The sequence below is a fragment of the Mesoplodon mirus genome, assembly GCF_964341445.2.
Source record: "Mesoplodon mirus genome assembly, chromosome: 11".
In the NCBI taxonomy this organism is placed as follows: domain Eukaryota; kingdom Metazoa; phylum Chordata; class Mammalia; order Artiodactyla; family Ziphiidae; genus Mesoplodon; species Mesoplodon mirus.
The window spans coordinates 27,708,432-27,734,140 of NC_138987.1; the positions used below are offsets into that span (position 1 = coordinate 27,708,432).

General features: G+C 44.4%; 1 protein-coding gene and 1 pseudogene across 2 annotated transcripts in view; both read right to left on the reverse strand.

Annotated features, from left to right (window-relative positions):
• NT5DC3 (5'-nucleotidase domain containing 3) overlaps window positions 1–15,313 on the reverse strand; it is a 55,666-nt gene extending 40,353 nt beyond the window's left edge. The window contains exon 1 of the mRNA XM_082635127.1: window positions 15,081–15,313. Within this exon, the coding sequence (XP_082491253.1) occupies window positions 15,081–15,282 (202 nt within the window). The 5' untranslated portion in view covers window positions 15,283–15,313. The remainder of the gene's footprint in view (window positions 1–15,080) is intronic.
• A 2,282-nt stretch (window positions 15,314–17,595) lies between these two features.
• The window catches only part of LOC309812519 (putative tetratricopeptide repeat protein 41), a 46,843-nt pseudogene continuing 38,729 nt past the window's right edge, over window positions 17,596–25,709 (reverse strand). Inside the window, exons 8-9 of the transcript in view lie at window positions 18,326–18,455; window positions 17,596–18,234 (exon numbers count right to left, since the gene is read on the reverse strand). The product of the transcript in view is annotated as a putative tetratricopeptide repeat protein 41 (transcript). The remainder of the gene's footprint in view (window positions 18,235–18,325; window positions 18,456–25,709) is intronic.

Consider the following 25,709-nt stretch of genomic DNA (forward strand, 5'->3'; position numbering starts at 1 on the left):
AAGAAAGACAGTAACATTTCAAGAAACTCGAAGGCAGACAGTTCACAAGAACTAGTCCTCAGGAAGGGAGAAGCCAGTGGTCCTAAGCTCTTCAGCATCCAACACTGAAGACCATCTGGCCTTACATCATCAACGGGCCACTGCAGATGATGTCATTTTCCGAATAGGACCACATGGCATTGTCTGTACGAAGTGAAGCGGGATCGCTTACAGAGTGACCAAAAGCTCTTCTTTCACAAATGACCTTTCCAAGGAAGTTCTCATGGCCTGTTGACCTTAGAAGTTTCTATTTAGAAAGGTGCTGAAAATGAAGTCTACATCCCTTTCTGCTACCTGAGAAGAAGTTGTAAAGCCCTCAAGGAACACGACTGTGCTGGAACATGGTGCTGACAGTCAGCAGATCTCCAGAAGCTGCCCAGGAATGTATTCCCCACTGGAGGGCAAGCTCAAGGTGTATCAATCACATGAACATCATCACCGGAAAGCGTGCATGTTTAATTTGTCATCTCTCGAAATAAACACGAGGAACATCAGCAGCTTAAAAGGATCTCAACGTCCCATGCAATCACTTCAAAAAAGTGCTAAGAATAAACGCAAGTCATTACAAGGCAAAAGAAAAGAATGCCAACTGTTCAGAGAAATACGGTCTGTCTAAACTGAGGACTCCAAGTATAAACAGAAGGGCCCTTGACTAGTCAGTTATGTACTTCCCCAAAGCAGACACGAGAGTGGGTACAAATTGAGACAGCGAATTCCTTTTGCTCCTGACGGATGATGACGGCAAGACTATACAACAAGGACAAAGACACGGAGAGACAGCTCTGCTGCTCTGCCCAAAGCTCCGACCAGGGCTGGGTTCCAAGGCAGCCACCCTGAGCTGGGAGGTGAGCGCCTTTCCTGGGATCAGGCGGCAGACTGCGCGGCCCCTGCACATGCACCAGCTTCCGGTTACTCACCTGCTCACCCCACAGAGCACTAGGACACGCGGTGGACCACTTACAGGAAACAGCTGTAAGCTTCCTGGGGTTCTGTGCTTATTTTTATTGTGGTAAAATATGCATGACACAAAATTTACCATCTTAGCCAGTTTAAGTGTACAGTGCAGTGGCATTAAGGCACTTCACACTGCTGTGCGACCATCCCCACCGACCAGCTTCAGAACTCCTTCCATCTTGCAAAAGTGCAACTCCACACCCATTCCATTAGACACCAGCTCCCCATTCCTCCTCCCCCAGGCCCTGGCAGCCACCCTTCTATGTTCTGTCTCTAGGAATGTGACTCCCCTCGGTACCTCACATAAGGAGAATCATAGAGTATTTGTCTTTTGTGAGTAGCTCATTTTATTTAGCATAGCATCTTCAAGATTCATTCATGTTGGAGCACGTGTCAGAAGTTCACTCCTTCTAAAAGCTAAAGAATATTCCACTGTATGTATATCCACATTTTGTTTATCCATTCATCTGTGATGACACATGGACACTTGGGTTGAAGTTCACTCCTTCTAAAGGCTAAAGAATATTCCATTGTATGTATATCCACATTTTGTTTATCCATTCAGCTGCAATGACACATGGACACCTGGGTTGCTCTCACCTGTTGGCTATTGTGAATAAAGCTGCTATGCACGTGGATGGACAAATACCTCTTTGAGCCCCTGCTTTCACTTCTTCAGGGTATATACCCAGAAGTGGACTTGCTAGATCATATAGTAACCTGATTTTTAATTTTTTGAGGACTCACCATACTGTTTTCCATAGCCACTACACCATTTCCTGTTATTTTGGTTTCTTGGTGAGTTTGTTTTTGTTTTTGTAAGATCACCACAGAATTCCTTCCTTGCCTTAACTTTATCTTTACTTCTGAGTATGAATGAAATCAGAACTTAGGTATAGAAGTCAGACATTTTTCCACCTAGTCAAGGAAAGATTTTTAAACCGTGTAAAGATCTGAGTTTGGGAAATACAATTTTTGATAAGTACTGTGTTCCCTGTAATGTTCAGAAATGCACAATGACTCTCCCTTAATAAAGGCCCCCAGACTAATGGAGCAGTGTGTGGGGACAGTGCCGAGTAGAAATACATGGCCTGAGTCATGTCAAGGAATACTCCTAATGTCCTCAGAAAGGCAACATGACTGTCCCTCGGCCCTTGGGGACACCATACTGGGAAGCTCTAAAGGGATACATCCCCTACTCTCAGCACCGTCCCAGGAACAGGTCAGATAAAGTCAGGAGGAGAGGCATTAGGGATGAGTCAGACCAAATGAGGTTCTCGAGGGAGCCTGTGGTAGGCAGTGACTGTGAGCCCTGGGCGTGTGTGCTACCCAGTGTGGCTGGGCCACCTCGTACTGACTCACGTTCTCTCCTTCCAGGCACATGGGGAAGATTACAACCCCCCCTTCACCCCTAACCACCCCCAGTCCCACTCTGGCCAGCTCTGGCCAACAGATTGTGGGCAGAAGTGACACGGGTTACTTCCAGACCAGAGCACACTCCCTCCCCTGCTGTATCAATCATGGACACATGTGCTATGGAGACACCACAAGATGGAGAAGCCTGGAAGGCTAGGCCACCACACTGAGGGCAACTGCCCTGGAGAAGTGCCTGAGGCCCCAGGAGACTGCAGGAGTGAGAAATAAACTGTGGTTATAGCTGCCAATCCTAAACCACTGAGATTTTTAGTGTCGCTGGTCACTGCAGCATAAGCTAGCCTAACCTGACTGACACACCTTCTGTTTCTCCAGTATGCTCAACTGCTCTGGGAAACCGCCCCTCCCTAACATTCAGACTATGTGGTCCTGGGGAGGTTCTGTTCCTGACTCTGGGAGGAGATCATGTGACCCAAACCTGGCCAAAGAGAACCCCTGAATTCCCTCACCAACACGGATTCATTTGGGGCAGGCACCTCCAGCCAATTATCCTCATATGTCCCCTGTAGCCACAGAGAACCAATGAGTCCAATCAAGGAAATTTCTGGATTTATAAGGGAATTTCAAGAAAGAGACATTCGTTTCTTCCAAACATGGACCTAAGAGTATATAAATCTGGAGATATGAGGGGCCACCTCTAGCAACCTAAAAAAGAGGCCAGTGGGGAGGAGAGCAAGGTCAAGAGACGGAAAGAACCCACCCAACGACATCAACTGAACTTGGATCAAGGCAAGCTTGAAGCTGGTACTACCTCTGGATTTTTCAACTGCACAAGCCCATAAAATAGCTTTTCAATTTTTTGCTTAAATTAAATCAGTGTGACTCAGGCTTTTTTATTTTTATTGCTTGCAGCTGAAGGACTCCTAGCTAAAAGTTCATTTCAGGAATATTCAGCCACTCAAAATTCTCACTGCCTACAAATTTAAACTTTTAACATGGCATCAAAGGCAGTCCCCACTTAGACTTCAGTCTGTCTTCCCAATCTTAAATCCTCCTTCATATGCCCTATTTTCAACAAGGTAGGCAATCTACTACTCTGTGTTCTCCAGAATATACTGTAATTGAGTACTGATGAATAAAATTCACTTGGAATAGTCTATCTCTCTAACTAAATAAACACTGCTTAGCTATATGGAAAGGGTGTCAAGTAAGATGTTCCTTCACACTATGCTGCAAAACAAACACCATGTGAATCAAAGCGTTAAGTTTTTTTTCTAAATATTAAAAAGGTGGGGAAAATATATAGACTACTATTTACTTCATCTCAGGATAGAACATAACTTTCCAAATGTAAAAGCAATAGAATAAATCAAAACAGAAAAATATCAACAGATTTACAATATAAAAATTTTAAACATCTGTGTATCAAAAAATATCACAAATTTGGGGGGGAAGGGTTATATTAGACAAAATTTAAAAATAAACAGCAAAGACTAATATCCTTAATGTAAAAAAAGCAAAAGCCATACAAATCCAATAAACAAAAAGATAAAGACTATATCTCACAAGAAAGGAAATTAAATGGCTAATAAACAAATGTTCAACCATTCCAATTATTCTTTTAAAAAGCAAACTAAAACAATTAGACAGGGACTTCCCTGGTTGCACAGTGGTTAAGAATCCGCCTGCCAATGCAGGGGAAAATGGGTTCTATCCCCGGTCCGGGAAGATCCCACAAGCCATGGAGCAACTACGCCCATGCACCACAATTACTGAGCCTGTGCTTTAGAGCCCGCGAGCCACAACTACTGAGCCCGCGCACCACAACTACTGAGCCCGCACGCCTAGACCCCGTGCTCCACAACGAGAGAAGCCACGGCAATGAGAAGCCTGTGCACCATACGAAGAGTAGTTCCCGCTCGCCAAAACTAGAGAAAAGCCCGCGTGCAGCAACAAAGACCCAATGCAGCCAAAAGCAAATAAATAAATAAATTCATTTTTTTAAAAATAAGACAATTAGACAGTTAAGAGTAGCTCTCTCTGAAAGGTGGGATTATCGATGGTTTTACTGTTTTTATTTCAGTTACACTTTTTTCTATTATAAGCTTGTGTCACTTGGCTGAGAAAAGACACCATTTTTCTCCAATGAGGCTACAGTGGTGTCTTCCTTGCTGTTGTTACTGTTACTTGTATGTGGTTTTCTTTGGGGGGTGGGGTTTCTACCCTTTTTGTTTTTAATGATAGAACATAGAGTGGGTGCTGGTGCTGGGAATGGGCAGCCTCACTCCTTGCTGTTTAATAAGAGTATAAATCAGTTCGAACTTCCTGGAAAGCAGGGTGGCAATAAGTACCAAGAGATGCAGATAAAGATTTATACCCAGAGATTTCACTGCAGTTATATTAAAAAGCAAAACCTGGGGGAAAACATGCTCCATTTGGAGGCCCAAACATACACACCTCAGATATCTGAACTCAGGAACCAAACGTGTTAATAGGAAAATGTTCAAACAGAAAAGCTGAAATGCACTTGAAAATCCTTGAAATTCAATTTTTTGGCAATGGAAAAACCACAGTCCCAGAGACATTAAGATGTCATTTTTCTTTAATTAATTAGACTTTTTCTTTTTGGAATATGCCATAGGCATCAAGCTGTTCTCCTAGAAAAAGAATATAAAGATATGAAGCCCCTGAAGAAGAAAAGGAAGAAGAGAAAAATGGAGGGGAAAAAACCTTTTCCCAGAGGATTTTAGAGCTTCAAAAAACAGAAGAAAAGCCTCCCTTTTCCCCCCATTTACAGTCAGCCCTCCATATCCTTGGGTTCCACATTCACGGATTCAACCAACTGCAGAATGAAAATATTCCCCCAAAAAAACTTTTTTCCAGAAAGTTGCAAAAAGTAAAACTTTCCCACATGCCAGCAACTATTTACATAGCCTTTACACTGTATTTACAACTATTCACACAGCATTTACATTTATTAAGTATTATAAGTAATCTAGCGATGATTTAATGTATATGGGAGGATATGCTTAGGTTATAAGCAAATACTATGCCATTTTATATAAGGGACTTGAGCACCCGTGGATTTTGGTATCCTCGGGGGTCCTAGATCAAATCCCCTGGGGACCTTGGAATGCCTATACTACCACAAAGCTTTCTTTTTTTTTTTTTTTTTTTGCGGTACGCGGGCCTCTCACTGCTGTGGCCTCTCCCGTTGCGGAGCACAGGCTCCGGACGCGCAGGCTCAGCGGCCATGGCTCACAGGCCCAGCCGCTCCACGGCATGTGGGACCTTCCCAGACCGGGGCACGAACCCGTGTCCCCTGCATCGGCAGGCGGACTCTCCACCACTGCGCCACCAGGGAAGCCCATAAAGCTTTCTTTGAATCTTCCCAGTTCTCAGTGGACCAACACGTTATCCTAGTGGCTAATAATTATGTGCATTTGCGATGTGCCAGGCACCGTATGAAACAATGTGAACGGACCCCACTTAACATGAGACACTAGTTATTATCCCCACTTTACAGGAGGAAAATGAAGGTGAGACAAGGTTACCAGCTCGAGGTCACATTTCTTAGCTCGTGACATATTTCTATGTTCCTATATCAACAAAAGTGAGAGCAGATTTCACATATTTATTTTCCCTAATTTGATCAAATCTTAACTTCTGCTTCTATTTCATAATACTCCTATATTTCATGAATATTAATATTCAAAATATTTTATGAATTAGTTCATATTCACTTAACACAGATTCAAATTCTCTTTTTAAAGGTCACATGTAGATTGAAAACAAAGTTTCAAAGTTTCTTTTAGAAGTATACGTATAGGGGCTTCCCTGGTGGAGCAGTGGTTAAGAATCCGCCTGCCAAGGCACGGGACATGGGTTAAAGCCCTGGTACGGGAAGATCCCACATGCCATGGAGCAACTAAGCCCGTGTGCCACAACTACCAAGCCTGCGCTCTAGAGCCCGCAAGCCACAACTACTGAGCCCTTGTGCCACAACTACTGAAGCCTGTGCGCCTAGAGCCCGTGCCCTGCAACAAGAGAAGCCACCGCAACGAGAAGCCCACGCACCTCAACAAAGAGTAGCCCCAGCTCGCTGCAACCAGAGAAAGCCCATGCAGCAACGAAGACCCAACGCAGCCAAAAATAAATAAATAAAATAAAATTTTTTAAAAAGTATACATATAGACTGAAAATACATGAAAAATAAAAGTGTAGGGACTCGTATCTAAGGTGAAGCAGTATTTACATCCCCCCCACTGTTTCCACAAGTGAACTCAAGATTCCACAGCCAACTTTTAAACCCTTAAACTTCTCATCTATAACTGTCAATTAAAAAATAACAAGAGGGGGCTTTCCTGGTGGTGCAGTGGTTGAGAGCCCGCCTGCCGATGCAGGGGACACGGGTTCGTGCCCCGGTCCAGGAGGATCTCACATGCCGCAGAGTGGCTGGGCCCGTGAGCCGTGGCCGCTGAGCCTGCACGTCCGGAGCCTGTGCTCCGCAACGGGAGAGGCCACAACAGTGAGAGGCCCGCGTACCGCAAAAAAAAAAAAACAAGAAAAAGACAAACCCCACTATAGGTGATTTCTCTCTTAGCAAACTTCACCACAATTACAACTTCCTTCTGTGAAGTAACACTTGGGCAAAGGCCAGTCGGTTCTGCCACTGACAATTTCACATTCTCTGAAAAATGTGAATTTGTTTTGGTGCAACTGATATGTTAGGGAACAATTTTACCATAACACAAGTTTCACATGTATATTTAGACTGCTGTTTCATGCCAACAAATGTTATTTGATATGATTATGTCCACGTAATACTCTTTCTGCTGGTAATTAGTTACAGTCAGGGAAAGAAAACTGAGGAGCAAGTGTGACTTGGGATCAGACAATTCATAACAGCATATGACTATCAGACCTTACAGATTTTAAGACAGCTCTTTTTATACAGATGGCCAATAGGCACACGAAAAGATGCTCAACGTCGCTAAGTATTAGAGAAATGCAAATCAAAACCACAATGAGGTACCACCTTACATCAGTCAGAATGGCCATCATCAAAAAGTCTACAAATAATACATGCTGGAGAGGGTGTGGAGAAAAGGGAACCCTCCTACACTGTTGGTGGGAATGTAAATTGGTGCAGCCACTATGCAGAACAGTACAGAGGTTCCTTAAAAAACTAAAAATAGAATTACCATGATCCAGCAATCCCACTCTTAGGCATATATCAGGAGAAAACCATAATTCAAACAGATACATGCACCCCAATGTTCACTGCAGCACTATTTACAATAGCCAAGACATGAAAAAAAACCTAAAGGTCCATCAAGAGATGAATGATAAAGATGTGGCACATATATACAAGGAAATACTACTCAGCCATAAAAAAGAATGAAATAATGCCATTTGCAGCAACATGGATGGACCTAGAGATGATCATACTAAGTGAAGTAAGTCAGAGAAATACCATACGATATCACTTATATGAGGAATCTAAAATATGACACAAATGAACTTATCTATGAAACAGAAACAGACTCACACAGATAGAGAACAGACCTCTGGTTGCCAAGGAGGGAGAGAGGTGGGGGAGGGATGGAGTGGGAGGCTGGGGTGAGCAGATGTAAGCTACTATACATAGAACGGATCAGCAACAAGGTCCTACTGTACGGCACAGGGAACCATATTCAACATCCTGTAAAAAACCATGATGGAAAAGAATGTTGAAAAACACAATGTGTGTGTGTGTATATATATAGATACGGATATATAGATAAATAGATAATTGAATCGCTTTGCTGTACAGCAGAAATTAACATAACATTGTAAAACAACTATACTTCAATTAAAAAAAAATTTTAATAAAATAAAAGCAACTATTTTTAGCCAGAAACTGTTTTCCCCAGTATCTCCAAAACCCGTTCAGTTGTTAACCACTTTTACTTCTGCAACAGCCCAACGAAAGATGCCAAGATGAAACCAAGTATCTAAGGCATCCTATCTTTTTCTCCACGAAGGTGAACATCTATGGCGTTCCCTGCCCAGCACGCCCCAACCCTCAGATAAGCAATGGCCCTTCCCCACCTCTGAACACACACATTCTGGGCTCTTCCAGGACACTGCCCCACCCCTCCAGCCACAGCTGTTCAGACTAGAACACCTGACTTGCACTGGGCCACTTCCAGGGTCCCACCTCCAGGGTGGGTACCTACCTCAAGCCAAGATAAACCAGAGTCCTTCCCTCATTTCTTTGTCTTTACTATATAGCTTTATTGAGGTACAAACGATACATAATAAATTGCCCACAAAGCATACAGTCTGATGAGGTTTGACATACATACACACCTACAAAGCCATCATCAAAATAAAGATAATAAGCGTACATCTAACATCTCCAAACATTTCCTCACACCTTTTTGAATCCCACCTCTCCCTCAGTCCCTCGATCCCCACCCATCCCCAGGCAACCGCTGTTCTTCTTTCGGTCAGATTCGTTTGCATTTTCTAGAACTTTATATAAATGGGAATCATACAATGTGTAATATGTTTGTAAATTGATTTTCCCGCTTACTAAACCCTCAGGAATTTTTTCAATAAGCACCCACTATGTGCCAGACACTGTACAGAGGATTGTACAGGGATTATTAAAAAAATAATAATAATAAAGCAAAGGCAGGCAGTGGGGAAGACCAAGAAATATCACTCTGACAAGTGGAGACTAGAGGAACTTAACACCAGGCTGGGTGGAAGTCATTCTATTGCGTTTATTCATCTCAAAAGAAGCTTTCATTTTTCCAAGACTTTAGATATTTTGCACCATCTCCAGGGAAAAGCAATGCATGACAAATAGAATTAGTCATCCAAATAATTAATAATACACATGACATTTATACTACTCCCACCAAAAGTTAAACTTGTATCTTATTACTTTGTAATATCTGTAATTCTGACTGCTGCATAGAAATCCATCAGGCTTCCTAAAGTTCCAAACATAAAATTATATGCAACTGCACTTGAAATAAAATTATATACAGTCATGGTTTAATGACACCCTAATCTTAAGTCATTTAATAAAAAACAAACAACTGTTCAAAAGAAAAGTACATTTGTTTCAAGGGAAAATCTTAGAAAATTTAGTCATATCAAAAGATCAAATACTAGGCAAAACTATCACAATTTTTCATCAAAGCATAGAGGAAATAGAGAAGAATAAATATCAGTGCCTTCCATATGCCATGCACTGCTTCCCTCCACTTTGAACCAGTAGAACCACATGTGGCCTCCTGTGGTCAGGACCAAGTACCAACAAGGGATATCAACAAACACGAGTGAATGTAAAAGCGAGCTTCCAAAAATAATGAAGTCAAAGGGGAGAGCTAGGATGACACATCATCACCATCTTCTTGGAATTACCTACTCCCTCTGACTCAGGCCATCCAAAATAAAAACTGGCAGCCTTGTGATCACATGGCAAACTCAAGCAGACGCCAGGTGGCCACTAGCAAGGGCTATGGAAAAGGGATTCCATCTCCAAGCAGAGGACTGGACTCCATGACCTCTAGTGGCCCCTCTGGTTCTCCATTTTAGGAACTTCTCTCCTACGTGAAAATTATTATGTGGCATGTTTCTCCCTTAAGCCCTTTTGCTATTTTTTCCTATAGTCATGGATCATCAATATCACACACCTAAACAAAAGATTTCTAAAGAATGTGTCATGCTACTGTTCTAAGATACACAGAAAGGTATAAAAATAATACAAACAACACCCACAGCCCCACCATGCAGCTTAGGAACTAAACCCTCTAAGATGTCACCTGCATGCTCCTCCCGTGGAGGGGGTAACCACTACCCTGACTTGGGTGTGTAACATTCTTCCTGCATTTCTTTAGACTTTGACCACATGCATGTGTATCCCTTCAAGTGATCTACAGTATTTTTTGTGTTTTCAAATCTTTTATAATTAGTATATGTCTGCAACTTGCTTTTTTCCATTCAGTCTTGCTTTTGTGAGACTCATCCATGTTGATATATAAGCACAGCTTAAGTTCAGGAGTCAACATACATCCTCTATGAAGGCCCAGTTAGTAAACAATGTGGGCTGTGCGAGCCATACAGTCTCTGTTGCACCTGCTCAACTCCCACATCATAGCGCAAAAGGAGCCAAAAAATATATACATGGAAACGAATGAGTGTGGCTGTGTTCTGATAAAACTTAACTAGAGGCTAGATTTGGTCCGTGGACTGTAATTTGCAACTCTTCCCATAGTAAACATTACTTCCTTTCAATGCCATTTCGGTACTTGTCTGATACTCATACTCGCTGGTTTTCTTTGGTTTGCATTTGCCCGAGATGCCTCCTCCCATTCTGTTAACTTCAACCTTTTCTACATCTTTGTTTTGGGGTGTATCTCTTTAAACTGCACCTAGCTAGACTGTGTTTCTTATATCTGATCTGACGACTTTTAATCTGAGTTTATCATGATCACTGATATATTCTGAATTATTTCCACCATCATCCTTCATGATATTTCCTGCTTTTTCTCAGTTTCTTTTACCTCCTCTCCTGCTCTCTTTCGGACTGATTTCTATACTGTCAATGTATGTTTAGATTTACTCACAGGTCTCCCAATTTCTTTGCTCTCCCTGTGGGGCTAGGTTGAAGGTCTATTCATCCAGGAACAGTCTGCATTTGCTTCTATCAGGAATCCCTGGATGCTATCACCAGATACATAAATATTACATGAAATCTCAAGTTAAAAAAAAAAAAGGAACAAATTCCAAGTGAGGGACATTCTACATAGTATGTGAGCAGTACACCTCAAAACTGTCAAGGTGGGCTTCCCTGGTGGCGCAGTGGTTGAGAATCTGCCTGCCAATGCAGGGGACATGGGTTTGGGCCCTGGTCCAGGAAGATACCACATGCCGCAGAGCAACTAAGCCCGTGCACCACAACTACTGAGGCTGCGTTCTAGAGCCCTCGAGCCACAACTACTGAGCCTGCATGCCACAACTACTGAAGCCCGAGCACCTAGAGCCTGTCCTCCGCCACGAGAAGCCACCGTGATGAGAAGCCTGCGCAACGCAACGAAGGGTAGCCCCCGCTCGTCGCAACTATAGAAAGCCCACATGCAGCAACAAAGACCCAACACAGCCAAAAATAAATAAATTTTAAAAATTAAAAAAAGAATTGTTTTAAAAAAAGAAAAAACTGTCAAGGTCATGGTAAACAGGGAAACTCTAAGACACTGTCACAGCCAAGAGAAGCCCAAGGAGACATGATAACTAAATGCAGTGTGCTATTCTGGATGGGACCTTGGAGTAGAAAAGGACACTAGGTTAACCACTAAGGAATTCTGAATTAAATATGGACTTTGGTTAATACTGATACATACCGACAATGTATCAATTTGGTTAACTGGGACAACTGTACCTAAAGGGCTCAGCACCCAATTCCGATGTGAGTTTTTCCCCAGGCCACCAATTCTTCGACACAGCAGGGTGTCCTACAACACAACTCACTTCTGACACCTCCTGGGGAGAGCATCAGATCCTACAGGCGAAGGGCTCAGTCCCACAAGACTGCCCCCTGCCCAACTTCAGTTCCAAGTCCAGGTGGTCACCTGTGCCTCTGACAGACCGGCTATAGACTGGAGGTTCCACTGACCCCTCTCCTCAGGGTCAATTAATTTCCTAGAGGGGCTCACAGAACTCGGGGAAGCATTTTACTTTCTAGATCACTGGTTTACTATAAAAGGATACAACTCAGGACGAGCCAGATGGAAGAGATGCAGAGGGCAAAGTACGTGGACAGGGCAAGGAATTTCCACGCCCTCTCTGGGTGTACCACTCTCCCCAAATCAATCTCCACGTGTTCACCAACACAGAAGCCCTCAGAACCCCAGCCTTCTGGGTTTTTATGGAGGCATTTACGGAATCTTCATTACACAGGCAAAGATTAAATCACTGGCCATTGGCAATTGATTCAATCTCCAGCCCCTCTCCCCTCCCCGAGGGGTGCAGGTCAGAAGAGTGCCAACTCTCTAATCACAGGGCTGGGTTCCCTGGCATCCAGGCCCCACCCTGTGGTTGCCCTGAGGTATTCCGAAAGTCACCTAATTAAAATAACAAAAGACACCTTTATCATCTCTGTACTGTACTTAGGAAATTCCAAGGGTTTTAGGAGCTCTCTGCAGTATTTCTGATTATAAATCTCAAAATCACAGTCCCATAGTCATGAGAGAGGAAAAACTGCATATGGGGTTTAGAGAAACATGCAATTTTCCTGTAAATCTAAAACTGATCTAAAAAATACAGTTTATTTAAAAAAGCTTTTTTAAATTTGAAAAAAAAAACAAAAAAAGAGGGTGGGAGAGAAAGGGTAAAACAAAGAGTAAAAATCATCTCCTTCCTGAGCAGGCTTCATTCTGGGAACCTCTTCAAAGAGAAGACACCTGAAGGGATTGTTTCAATTAAGGCAAGAGATCGAGCACCAGAAAGCAATAATCAGGAAGGGAGAAAACAAAATTCTTTTGTCCTCTAGTAAACCGAAAAAAAAAAAAAAAAAACCTGTATATTTTTGTATGAGCATCAGTACTCCTGAGCCCTCACTCCTACGAACACAGTGTCAAGCATTTCCTGCATCCCCTGGGGCCGTTATTTATCTTCCCCAAGCTGGACTGTCATTTATCTGTTTACCAGCCTCCCCATCCGTGCAACTCTCGCTTGGCACGGGCAGGTGCTCAGCCACTGTGGGCCCCTCCCTCTCACCTGCATCCATCTGTGAATCAACAGCTTTTAAGCCCACTGGTACGTGCTTAATAAATGCTTGGTGAATGAATGCAAGTTGGGCATGTGTACAGACTTCAGCTAAAGGAGGGTAGGGGTGGTGCAGCCCCAGATAGGGTGAAGGAAAAAAGTCCCTGAGTTCTCAGGGGTGAAACAGGGACTACGTGGGCATGTGCTGGGGGCGTGGAGACAGGATGGGGCACCCCGGAATACTGATTCTCAGACCTGTAACACTCGAAAAGGCTCACATATTATTTAGTCCAGTGGCTTCACTCTATAGAAAGAAGACTAAAGAGATTAGGTGGCTTGTCCAACACCACCTGTGGCATTGCCCTAGGCTAAAGGAGACCTAGACCCTAGTGCTGACTAACTCACCTCCACCGTTACTAAGCGTGTCTAAGACTGAGTTATTTAATAACCAGCCGCAATAGCTACTATCTCCTGAGCATCTGCTGGGTGCTGAGCCCACACTAAAAATCCTCACTTTATCCCCACATTACAGTTGGAAAACTCAGGTCAGAGAAGAGTAACTTGCCACCAAAGTCACAGAGCTAAAAAATCTCGAAATCTCCCTCAAGCAGTCCTACTCCAAAATCCCCCTGGGATTATCCCACACCAAAGCCCAACTCTGGCCTGAAGCTGATCTTTATCACCCAACCCTTCAGCTGTCTCCTTTGCCAGGCACTGTTCTAAACACCTTTCATGGATGGACTCGCTCATTCCTCGCCACAACCCTATGATGTTGGTATCACCAGCATCCATTCCCATTTTACAGATGAGGAAACTGGAGCTCTGTGATGTTCCCAGTCTCACAACCTGCAGCAGCAAACCTTGTCTGTAAAATGTGATTCTACCAAACGTTCTCTCCACCAAATATTCTCTCCCTATCTCTCCACGCCACCTCTACCACCACCACCACCCCAAAAAAATATCAGTATAAAAATTTCTATTCTAAATCTTCCCTGAAAAAAGCAGCACCAATGGACTATCACTGGCCCTTTACACCAGTTCTCAAACAGTCAGCTGCTACTGCAAGGCAGTGCAGGAAACAGGACAATGGGTTAGGGGCTGAGACAGACCCGAGGTCAAAGTGTGACCTTGGCCAGGCTTCTTAAACTTGAGTCTGGCCTGTCTCATCTCTAAAATGGGCGTGTGGCACTTCCTTCCTAGGTACGGGGAAGAATTCAGGGAGACAATTTATGTGTCTGACATTAGTATTTACTGGGTCCTCTTTGCGTCCCTCCCTGTTTCCCTAACCAACAATCAAACCAAGCTCATTTTATGTTCATCTGACCACTAAGTGGTCACTCCCTGGAATCACGTCCTCGCTGAGGTTAGTAGATAACTCAGAACACTCCAATCCGAACCCCTCCAATTTCAAGAGCAGCAAATCCTACCCCATCCCCTAAAACAAAGAAGGAAAATAAATCAGCCTCCCAACACTGCCACCTGCCCAGCAGCGGAATCCAGGGTAACCCGCCGCCTGCCGGACTCCAGCGGTTACTATTATTGTTGTTTATTAATAACAATACCTAACGGTGCCTGGGGGTGACCGTCTCCCAGGTGATGTCCGTGGAACCCCTAGGAGAGCCCAAAGCGCTTCTGATGCAGATTTCTGGCTAAAAATCCCAGGAATTTATAAAACGGCTTTCCCGACAGGAGAAAGGCAAGAGCTGTAAAGTTTCTGGAGGCGCATTTTTCCGCGTTTCCCGGAAATCGCACTGCAGAGGCGATGTCGCCCGTGGTTGGGGACAACCGCGGTTCACGATAGGGGGGCTCTGGAGGTCAGCAGCGGACCCACGCGGGTCCGAGGGTGCCGGCTTCCCCGATGGCCGCATGGGACGGGACCTGGCGCCCCAGCCCGGCGGGGAGGGGCCTCCCCACGTACCGAGGGTGCGGGAGGGCGCAGCCTCACTCACCTGCCGTGCTCCTCTTCGCCTCCCGGTAGCGCTCCCAAAGGTAGCGCTTCATGTCCGGGGCGGTCCCAGGTGCTGTGCATAAGGGCCGTGCGGGGCCCGCGCGCGACCGCCCCCGAGCCGCAGTCCGGCAGCCACTCCGTAGGGGCGCCACCGCCCTTGCACCGGCCCCACGAGCCACCGCCGCCGCCGCCGCCGTAGCCATGCCTGCCGCCGCTCGCCGCGAGAGACGCCTGAAGACCGGTGCTCTGCAAGCAGTCTGCCCGCTCGGCGGGACGTCCCTACGTCGGAGCACGTGGGGGCGCGGTCCGCCCCCTTCGGCCGCTGCGGGGGCAGGGCCTTGACGGGGCGGGGTCCTGGAGGGGAGGAGTCTTCGTGGGGCGGGCCCTGGGAGGGCGTGGCCTAGGCCGGGCCCGGTGTGGGCGGGGCAGCAAGGGCCTGGGCACCCCGGGCAGTCGCGGCCACGCGTGGAGCCTGCTACAGCCGCTTCTTGACGGTGTGGCGCGCCAAGGTGGCTGTGCGGTGGCGCGAACGCCCCGTCAGCCGAGGTCACATGGAATAGGATGACTCTGCTGGCCCTGGACCACGAGACTTGACCCTGGCGCCGCCCGCCGAGCTCCGCAGCACCTTCCTCCCGCCGTCTGTGACAGTCCCCCCACCTTGGCTGTACTGACATGGTGTTTGTGACTCCGGCTCCAGGAGGCGACCTCTCCGCATTAATGGCCTCTGCAGTCTGGACCTCCCCTTGATCGCGGGGGCGGGTCTGGGACGTCCCCCGGCCCCTCGCTTGGATCCTTCCAGTCCCACGAATGAGCCAGCAGCTGGGACCAGGGCCCACACGTGGTCTGATGTGCCTGAAGGGCACCCCGACTGCACAGCCTGGAAGGCCAGTGCCCCTCCCGAGATTTCTGCCTCGCGAGGGAGGCCCTCGGGACCCCACTCCCCCTGCTCATGCCCACGCTGACCGGCACGGTGCACCTGTCTTCTCTCAGACCTGCGAGGCTGCACCCGTTCTGTGCGTTGTGATTCCACCAAAGCCAAATAAACAGTAAAGCCCACCACAGGACATTTCTGTGTGGACTAAGTCAGACTTGGCTCCTGCGGGAAAGTCTGATGCGACCCACCCAGAACCCGTCTGGGAATCACTGAACTGCCAGAGCTTGCCGAGCTACCCCGTGGTTACGGTGGAGCAGGGCGCTGGTGGAGTGCAATGAATAACCCTCAAGGCTGGTTGTCTGCCTGGGAGACCACACTGCCATCTGTGAAATAGGTGGGGCACGATTTAAGACAAATAACCCAAAGCATTAGTGTATGCTTAAGTTGTGGGCTGGAGGGATCAGGAGATGTTTTCATGGAAAAAGGTGGGCTCTGGGTTAAACAATGACAGACAGTAACTACTATTTATTGAAGGCTTGCAATGTGCATTTTCTCATGCAGTCCTCTCAGTAATCCTAAAAAGTAAGCACCATAATTTCTCCCATTTTATAAGTGATGGAACTAAAGCTAAGAGAAGTAACATAGCATTCTTATTTATTTATTTATCTATTTATTTATCTATCTATCTATCTATTTATTTATTTATTTATTTATTTATTTTGGACCGCATTGGGCCTTCGTTGCTGCACAGGGGCTTTCTCTAGTTGTGGCGAGCAGGGGCTACTCTTCATTGTGGTGCTCAGGCTTCTTATTGCGGTGGCTTCTCTTGTTGCAGATCCCGGGCTCTAGGCGTGCAGGCTTCAGTAGTTGTGGCACATGGGCTCAGTAGTTGTGGCTCACGGGCTTAGTTGCTCCATGACATGTGGGATCTTCCCAGACCAGGGCTTAAACCCATGTCCCCTGCATTGGCAGGCAGATTCTTAACCACTGTGCCACCGGGGAAGCCCAACATAGCATTCTTAAAGTCACACAGCTGAGCCCATTCTTCCACTTGGATTCCTACAATAATAGGTAGGATTTAGTTGGGTGATAAGAGAGAAGGAAGCCAGTAAGTAATCCTCAACAGTTAATAGGTAATATCTTACAAATCACTGATAAAAGAGAGGCAATTACAATGTTTAAAACAGATATGGTATCAAATCCATGGACTCTAGTACTTTAAACTTACTTTATGGTTTTAGTTTACTTGAATTTATCTTTTCTTATTCATGTTACTTTAAAAAGATGTGATGGCTATTGCAAATTTTGTTCACATGAAACATTAAGTCATAAATTCACAGATAAATGATAGTAAAAGTTAACACAATTAGAACTTTAATAACATTGCTTCCATATATTTTTAGATATGGAACACTGTGAGAGCAACATTCTTCTACCTACCACAGAAATATGAATCACTTAAAAATTGTTCTTTTTAGCTATAATCTGTTAAAATATTTTAAGTGGCTAAAAAATAAATAAATAAAATCCCAATAACCTTGATTATCACCTTATTTTCTTGATTAGAAAATATCTCATCAAGGAGTTCTAAATAAAGACAAGTAGAAAAAAATTACTGACACAGAAGAGCCCATGATAATTTTTATTCTTTATTAGTATCATTTGAGGTCTTCATCAGTTGTTTCAAACTGAGATCTTCTCTGCAAAAAACACTTCTGAGAAATTGAACTGTAATCTGGGCTATGAAAAAGCCCAGAGATGAGCTCAGATAACGATTCCCAGGGATTATTTGTGCTAAGAGACCCTAGCAGGGGATGCTGGTAAACTGCGGTAATTTGGCGTTTTTCACTCTCGCTTTTAGCTGACAAAATCCTTTGCCGTGAAATCTTTACTGCACCATCCATTTTACCCAAAGATAAAATCTTAGAGGAACAACCTTTCATGCCATATTGCAACATTACTTTGTGTCTTCAGTCAGGTCTTTTCCTCAGCAGAAATGGAAATAATGGGTCTCAAGAACTTTTTCCCTTGTCCTGAAGCATATTTTGATTTATCTGAAATTGTATGAGGCACTAAGTCCAAGCTTTTAGCCCCCTGTAGCTTATCTGCCCTGGTGCACACTGCCGAACTCACTGTGTCAGAACTCTGAGTGCTGTGATAGTTTAACTTAAGCAAGTGCTCGCATAATGAGGCACCATTCCTGGGACCCTCAGAATATTGCTGGCTCATGCCTTGAGGCCAACATCTCCTACCCCGGATCCACTCAGTTTCCCTCAGGAGGCTGCAAAGGATCAAAAGTTGTCAAGAAGTCATTTATTGAACATGAATAACCTGAAGCATATTTCTTGTTGAGACATAGAATAGAAACTCACTGCAGGATTCCACTGATCGATGAATGAGAAGATCCCAGGTAGGTGGCCCTTAAATCAAATGATCTGTACAAATAGCCCACAGCCTCCATCATGACTGGATGACAAGAGTCACTTATCAATAATTGACCTGCTGGATATTTGAAAATAAGAATGTTAGAATTTTTTTAAATGACTCCTGGCTTCACACATTTAAAAGGATAAAAAAACATTTATAAAAGGTGGCATTGGAACATCACCTGTTGTAGTATTCCTGCCAAAAACAATTAACCTGAGTCTAATTATCAGAAAACAGATACAAACCGAAGGACATTGGGGCAGGGAGGGTAGGGTAGAAACTGACCTAGGCTCTTCAAAACTGTGTCATGAAAGGCAAAACAAGCCCTACTTAAATGTTCTAGACTAACGGAGATGACCAAATGCAGTGGAAGATCCTCAACAGAATTCTGGATCAAAAAGTAAACAGCTATAAGGAACATTTACTGGGAGGGACACCTAGGAACATTTGCATATGGATTGTACATTAGATAATACTCATGTAATGGTTAAATTTCCTGGGTTTGATAATTGTACTGTGGTTATGTAGGGGAATGTCCTGTCCTCAGAAGACACATGCTGAAGTATTTAGAGATAAAAGTGTCACATCTGCAACTAACTTTCAAATAGTCCAGAAAAAATATATATATATGTATGCATGTGTATGTGTGTATATTAAAGAAAACATAAGTATGACCAAAATGTTAACAGTTGGTGACTAAAGGATATATAGGTGTTCATTATACAGTGCCATGTGCCATTGTCAATAATTTAATGTAATTCTCTAAAATGCGTGAAAAGTAAAAAAAAAAAAAATTACAATTTGCAAGTGGCACTCACTTATTCATCTTACCCATTTAAAAGACTGCTTTTTAAAAAAATATTTACTTATTTATTCATTCATTCATTCTTCACTGCCACGTGCCAGATCTTTTAGTTGCTGGACCTTTAGTTGCCACATGTGGATCTAGTTCCCTGACCAGGGATCAAACCCGGGCCCCCTGTATTGGGAGCATGGAGTCTTAACCACTGGACAGCCAGGGAAGTCTGTACATGACTACTTTTAAGGGACTAAATTTATACCATTGATTATAAACATAATGTAAGGCCGGTGCATGTAGGGCATCAATCTGGATACATGGTACTGCTGGGTATTTAAAGGTAAAAAACACTGGCAGATGACCCAGCCAGCATCCCTGTATTAATACTAATAATAATAAACACTGCAAATGAGCTGAGTACTATCTATCAGGCCTGTGTTATCCTGCAAGGTATAAACTATCATCACTTGTCTTTTATTTTTGTCATTTATTCTTTTTAATAGGATGCATATCCACATGATTCAAAAATGAAAATGTATAAAGGCATGAAGTAAAAATTCTCTCCCAACTTGGTCTTCATCTGTGCAGTCTTCTCCTAAAACGTGTATCCTTCCAGAGAATTTTTTGTGCACGTTCATTGACTTTTAAAGATGAGAAACCTGAACGAGGTCAAGTAAGTCACTCTAGTTTGTGGTAGAATGATCCTGGGTCAGCCTCATCCACAAGCCCATGCCCTTTACTGCTATGCTAGGCTGCCTCTTCACCCCATACTGGATTGTCCTGAGGATCCACGCTACGGCTTCTGTTTGCGGAGATGTTCTCTCTTGTAGCTCTGCTTCATGGGTCATGGCACAGATCTCACATTGCCCACAGCTTCTGCTGAAAATCTGAAGGGGAGTTCCAGCTGTTGGCTCCACTTAGCAATCAGTGGCTATTTTTCTTCTTTTTGAATTATTTTCATGACTCTCTGTGAGGTTCTCAGTTGCCCCAACATAACTCAGCAGAAAGCACTTGTGAATTACCCAGCTCAGGATGACCACGTAGCATTGGCCTTAACAGGCCTTAAAAGGTAAAGTGGGGAAGAATAGAGTCAGAATGTCTCAGGTCTGGCTAGGCAGGAACTCATTCTCAGATTTCCTCTGGATGCCAATAACCAGGCCCGCAGACTGTTCGTTCTGCCTGAAGGCTCTTTAAGAGGCTCTGACTTGCTGGGAGATTGAGACTGTCACCCAGACCAGCTGCTGATGCCCTTGACAGACACTATTTCATGCCTGTGTTCCCCACACTACCTCTTGGCCACACACCGTGGCACCCTCATGAACCATCTGGACCTGTACTGATAGCTTTGACCTCAGAACTTTCTTGAACACAACCTATCTCTTTCTGACAGCAAGCACAGTAGTTGCCAGGAAAGGACGTTCTTAGCTCAGGCCAACCCCAGTCCACCCCATCTTCCCTCAGGGTCGGTACCAGCTGGACAGCACTACCCAGCCAGGTCAGTCCTTTCAACCCAAAGAAGAGGAAAGTCCAGGATGAGTTCATTTCCACAGGAAAGAGGTCACTGAACCTCCTTCCCACTTCAAATCTTCATTCTGGACGAGGAGGGAACCTAATATTTAATTGCAGAGTCTGTTGGCTGTTTTGCATATAACACCTCATTACATCTTCAGAATAACCCTAGAGGCAGAGATTATTATCCCGTTTTGGCTACTAAGAAACTTGAGACTCAGACAGTTTATGTCCACAAGCCCAGAAAATAGCAGAACTGGGATTTAAACCCAGGTCCCTAGATCCAAGGACCATAAATTCTAGAGGTGGGAAACAAGAACAGTTCTCCCTCTCACGTTGGTTCCTTAGGAGATTTTTCTATAAAACCACAGCTAGACAGGAACCATCTGTTATCTTTTCCATTTTCTACATCTGGACAGCCACACCTACCCTATTTCCAAGGTAGTGTGAATTGGGGATGAGAATGAGGGAAGGTCCCACTAACTAACCTCCTTGAAAAATCTGTTCTCAGATTTTAAATGGTAAGTTTTCCTAGTTTCCCCCTTTTTTTCAGTGCTTAATATTAAAAAATAAAGTAGTATCTTTATTATTTCCTCTGGAAAAAGAAAGATATTTTATCCAAAGACAGTCCACTGCCCTTTTAAGTAATCTTCTAAAGTACAACTTTTTCTAATCTTTATTCTACTGAAATTTAAGCCTATTCCTCTTGCTTCGTATTATATTTGCTGTCAACTAACAGGTGGATTTTTACAATGCCAGTCCTGTGTTTATTTCCTCCCTGGGGCCCACAGCTGTAATTCAGGTTGTTGTCACCAGGTAACAAGGAAAATCGCAGGTGGTGCTGGAGAGCCTCAGGAAGTGTCCCTGAATGAGTCCAGACTCTGTGGACCCCACCCAACAAGGAGCTTCCCCACTGTGCTGGGAGCAGATGGGTAAAGAAGTGGAGACAATCACAGCCTATATTCTCCATCCAGAAGACAGGCTGCCAGTGTGTAATGAGGAAGGAGGATTATGCAGGATTTAAAGGTTCTCTGTTGAAAGTTTCTTTTTCTTTGATAAGTACGCCATGGCTAAAGTTTGTCAGAAGTCCTTCAGTTTGAGAAATTAAGCTTGTTTGCTCGTTCTTCCAATAAATGTGTCTATAAACAGACTGGGGAGGGAGAAAGCTGTCAATCATTGTCCCAAATGGAGTAAAAGGTTGCAGTGGGATGTTTCCATGCGTCTTCAATTTCTGCCCTACAGCAAACAATAAAAGGTTATGGGGGGTGGGGGGGGATGGCTCTTTCCCTTCACCCTCTTCACTGAGACCATCGGCTAGTCTGCTCAGAGGGACCTGGCTGCAGATGACCTGTGTCATCGCCCCCAGTACTGCATGAGCTCACTCTACCAATTCAAGGGGCTGAGCCGTTGCAGACCCCACCTTTGGGTGAAGGGAACAGATTCACTGTTCTCTCTCACACAGGCTGTTGTCCCTACCATTCCACCAAAATTGATAGTTCCCTATGACCGTTATGTTGCTAAATGCAATCGTCTGTTCTAGATCTGGCGGTCAGCTCTCAGCCCTCTCCATTTTTTTTTAAATTAATTTTTACTGGAGTATAGCTGCTTTACAATGTTGTGTTAGCTTTTACTGCACAGCAAAATCAATCAGCCGTACACATACATGTATCCCCTCCCTTTGGGATTTCCCTCTCATTTAGGACACCACAGTGCATGAAGTAGAGCTCCTTGTGCTATGCAATACGTTCCCCTCAGTTGCCTAATTTATACCTAGTATCAATAGTGTATACGTGTCAATCCCAGTCTCCCATTTCCTCCCAACCCACCCCTTCCCCCCTTGGTATCCATACATTTGTCCTCTACGTTTGTGTCTCTATTTCTGCTTTGCAAATAAGGTCATCTATACCATTTTTCTAGATTCCACACATATGCATTTATATACGAGATTTGTTTTTCTCTTTCTGACTTACTTCACTCTGCATGACACTCTCTGGGCCCATCCACGTCTCTACAAATGACCCAGTTTCGTTCCTTTTCATGGCTGAGTAATAGTCCATTGTACATATACCACATATTCTTTATTACTCTGTTGATGGACACTTAGGTTGCTTCCAGGTCCTGGCTATTGTAAATAGTGCTGTTATGAACACTGGGGTGCATGTGTCTTTTTGAATTATGGTTTTCTCTGGGTATATGCCCAGTAGTGGGATTGCTGTGTCATATGGTAGTTCTATTTTTAATTTTTTAAGGAAACTCCATACTGGCTGTATCAATTTACATCCCAGTGTTAAGAGGGCTCCCTTTTCTCCACACCATCTCCAGCATTTATCGTTTGTAATTTTTTTTCTTTTTTTGGCTGCGTGGGGTCTTTGTTGCTGCGCGTGGGCTTTCTCTAGTTGCGGCGAGCGGGGGCTACTCTTCGTTGCGGTGCGTGCGCTTCTTATGGTGATGGCTTCTCTTGTTACAGAGCACGGGCTCTAGGCACACGGGCTTCAGTAGTTGTGGCACGCAGGCTCAGTAGTTGTGGCTCACGGGCTCTAGAGCGCAGGCTCAGTAGTTGTGGCGCACGGGCTTTGGTGCTCCATGGCATATGGGAGCTTCCCAGACCAGGGCTCAAACCTGTGTCCCCTGCATTGGCAGGCGGATTCTTAACCACTGCACCACCAGGGAAGTCCCAAGATTTTTTGATGATGGCCATTCTGACCAGTGTGAGGTGGTACCTCATTGTAGTTTTGATTTGCATTTCTCTAAAATTAGTGATGTTGAGCATCTTTTCATGTGTTTGTTGGCCATCTGTATGTCTTCTTTGGAGAAATGTCTATTTAGGTCTTCTGCCCATTTTTTGATTGGGTTGTTTATTTTTTTGATATTGAGCTGCATAAGCTGCTTGTATACTGTGGACATTAATCCTTTGTCAGTTGCTTCGTTTGCAAATATTTTCCTCCATTCTGAGGGTTGTCTTTTCATCTTATTTATGGTTTCCTTTGCTGTGCAAAAGCTTTTAAGTTTAATTAGGCCCCATTTGTTTATTTTTGTTTTTATTTTCATTTCTCTAGGAGGTGGGTCAAAAAAGATCTTACTGCAATTTATATCGACGAGTGTTCTGCCTATGTTTTCCTGTAAGAGTTTTATAGTGTCTGGCCTTACATTTAGGTCTCTAATCCATTTGGAGTTTATTTTTGTATATGGTGTTAGGGAGTGTTCTAATTTCATTCTTTTACATGTAGCTCTCCAGTTTTCCCAGCACCAGTTATTGAAGAGGCTGTCTTTGCTCCATTGTATATTCTGGCCTCCTCTGTCATGGATGAGGTGACCATAGGTACATGGAGTTTATCCCTGGGCAGCCCTCTCCTTTCTTAGCTTCCATGATTTTACTGATTCTCTGCCTAGTTCTAGAGCCATTCCTCATCTCTTGCTACAACTTTTTCCTCTGCCCATCCCTTAAGTACTGTACAGCATTCTCCCAAGTTCTATCTCCTGCCATCTTCTTGTCTTTTATTCTTCTTGGCTCTTTCAACTGTTCTACAGGGTTTGGCCACCATGTGTGTACTAAGGACTCCCAAATGTTTTTCTCCAGCTCAGTCTTCTAGCTGCTAAGCACTAGACTCATATATTCTTCTGCCTACTGAACACCTCCACTCAGATAAGAGATTCAAATCAACAGGTCCCAAATTAGCCCATCATGTCTCCCATCCCACCTCTCAACCTTGTGCTTCCTGCCCACAGCTCCATCCACCCAGTTGCACCGGCCGTGGGTATAGCCATACACTGGGGAATGCCTCAGACTGTTCCCTTTCCCTCACCTGCTATCCAATCACGCACTGCTGGATTTACTGACTAAATCGCAAACACACCACTTTCTCTCCATTTGTCTTGACCTCTCTTAGTTAACACAGGAGAGTCTCCATTCTCCTCTCGACCAACTCCATCCTCTATTCAGCCACGAGAGTATTGGATCTAAAATGCAAATCTACAGACTTCCCTGGGGGTCCAGTGGTTAAGATTCTGTGCTTCCACTGCCGGGGGCGTGGGTTCGATCCCTGGTCAGGGAACTAAGATCCCACATGCCGCACAGCTCGGCCAAAAAGTAAAAAAACAAACAACAACAACAAAAGAAACATGCTAATCTACTCACCCTTAGTGCTGGAAATTCTACAGCACCTCCTCTGATGAACCCTTTACCATGGCAGACAAGATCTGCCATGCCCTAAACCTTGCTGACTTCTCCAATATCACCTCCCAACCCTCCCCATTCCAGAGGTTCACACCCCCCTGATTCACCCTCCCTTGCCTTTGTTCATGCTATTGTTTCTTGCTTGAAATGCTCTTCCTCACCTCCTTTACCGGACAAATGCCTGTCAGGACTCACGACCAGGTCACTTTCTCTGGAAAGGCTTACTTGTTGCCTCTTTTATATGCCCCCCACACCTTCTACCAATGTCTGTCACTACACATATCACATTGGATTTCAGTTCTCTTTTATATGCTTATTATCCCAACAAGACCACAAACTCCTGGAGCCCACGAAGGGTAGAAAGAGCACAAGATTTAGGGTCAGAGGACTGGGTTCCAAGTCATAAGTCTACTACTTACTAACTGCAGAGTTCTGAAATGTCACTTGGTCTTTCTGAGCCTCAATGATTCTATTATCTAACTGACAGGATTCTCAGATCACCTGTACTGGGCTAAGTCATATGACATATCTGCTATTTCCTCAGCTTTAAGATAGCTGAGAAATCTCTAGAGTCCCTTCCAGGTTTAAAAGTTTTCTAAGCTTATAAGGGATATCTGACATTTTCCTGCAACCAAGAGAATTTACAAATACATAACCTGTTAAAAATTATCCAACACATACAACAAGTAAAAAGGAAGCTCTGCTAACAGACATAAAATAGACTGCTGGGGGCTCCCCTAGTAGTGCAGTGGTTGAGAGTCTGCCTGCCGATGCAGGGGACACGGGTTCGTGCCCCGGTCCGGGAGGATCCCACGTGCCGCGGAGCGGCTGGGCCCGTGAGCCATGG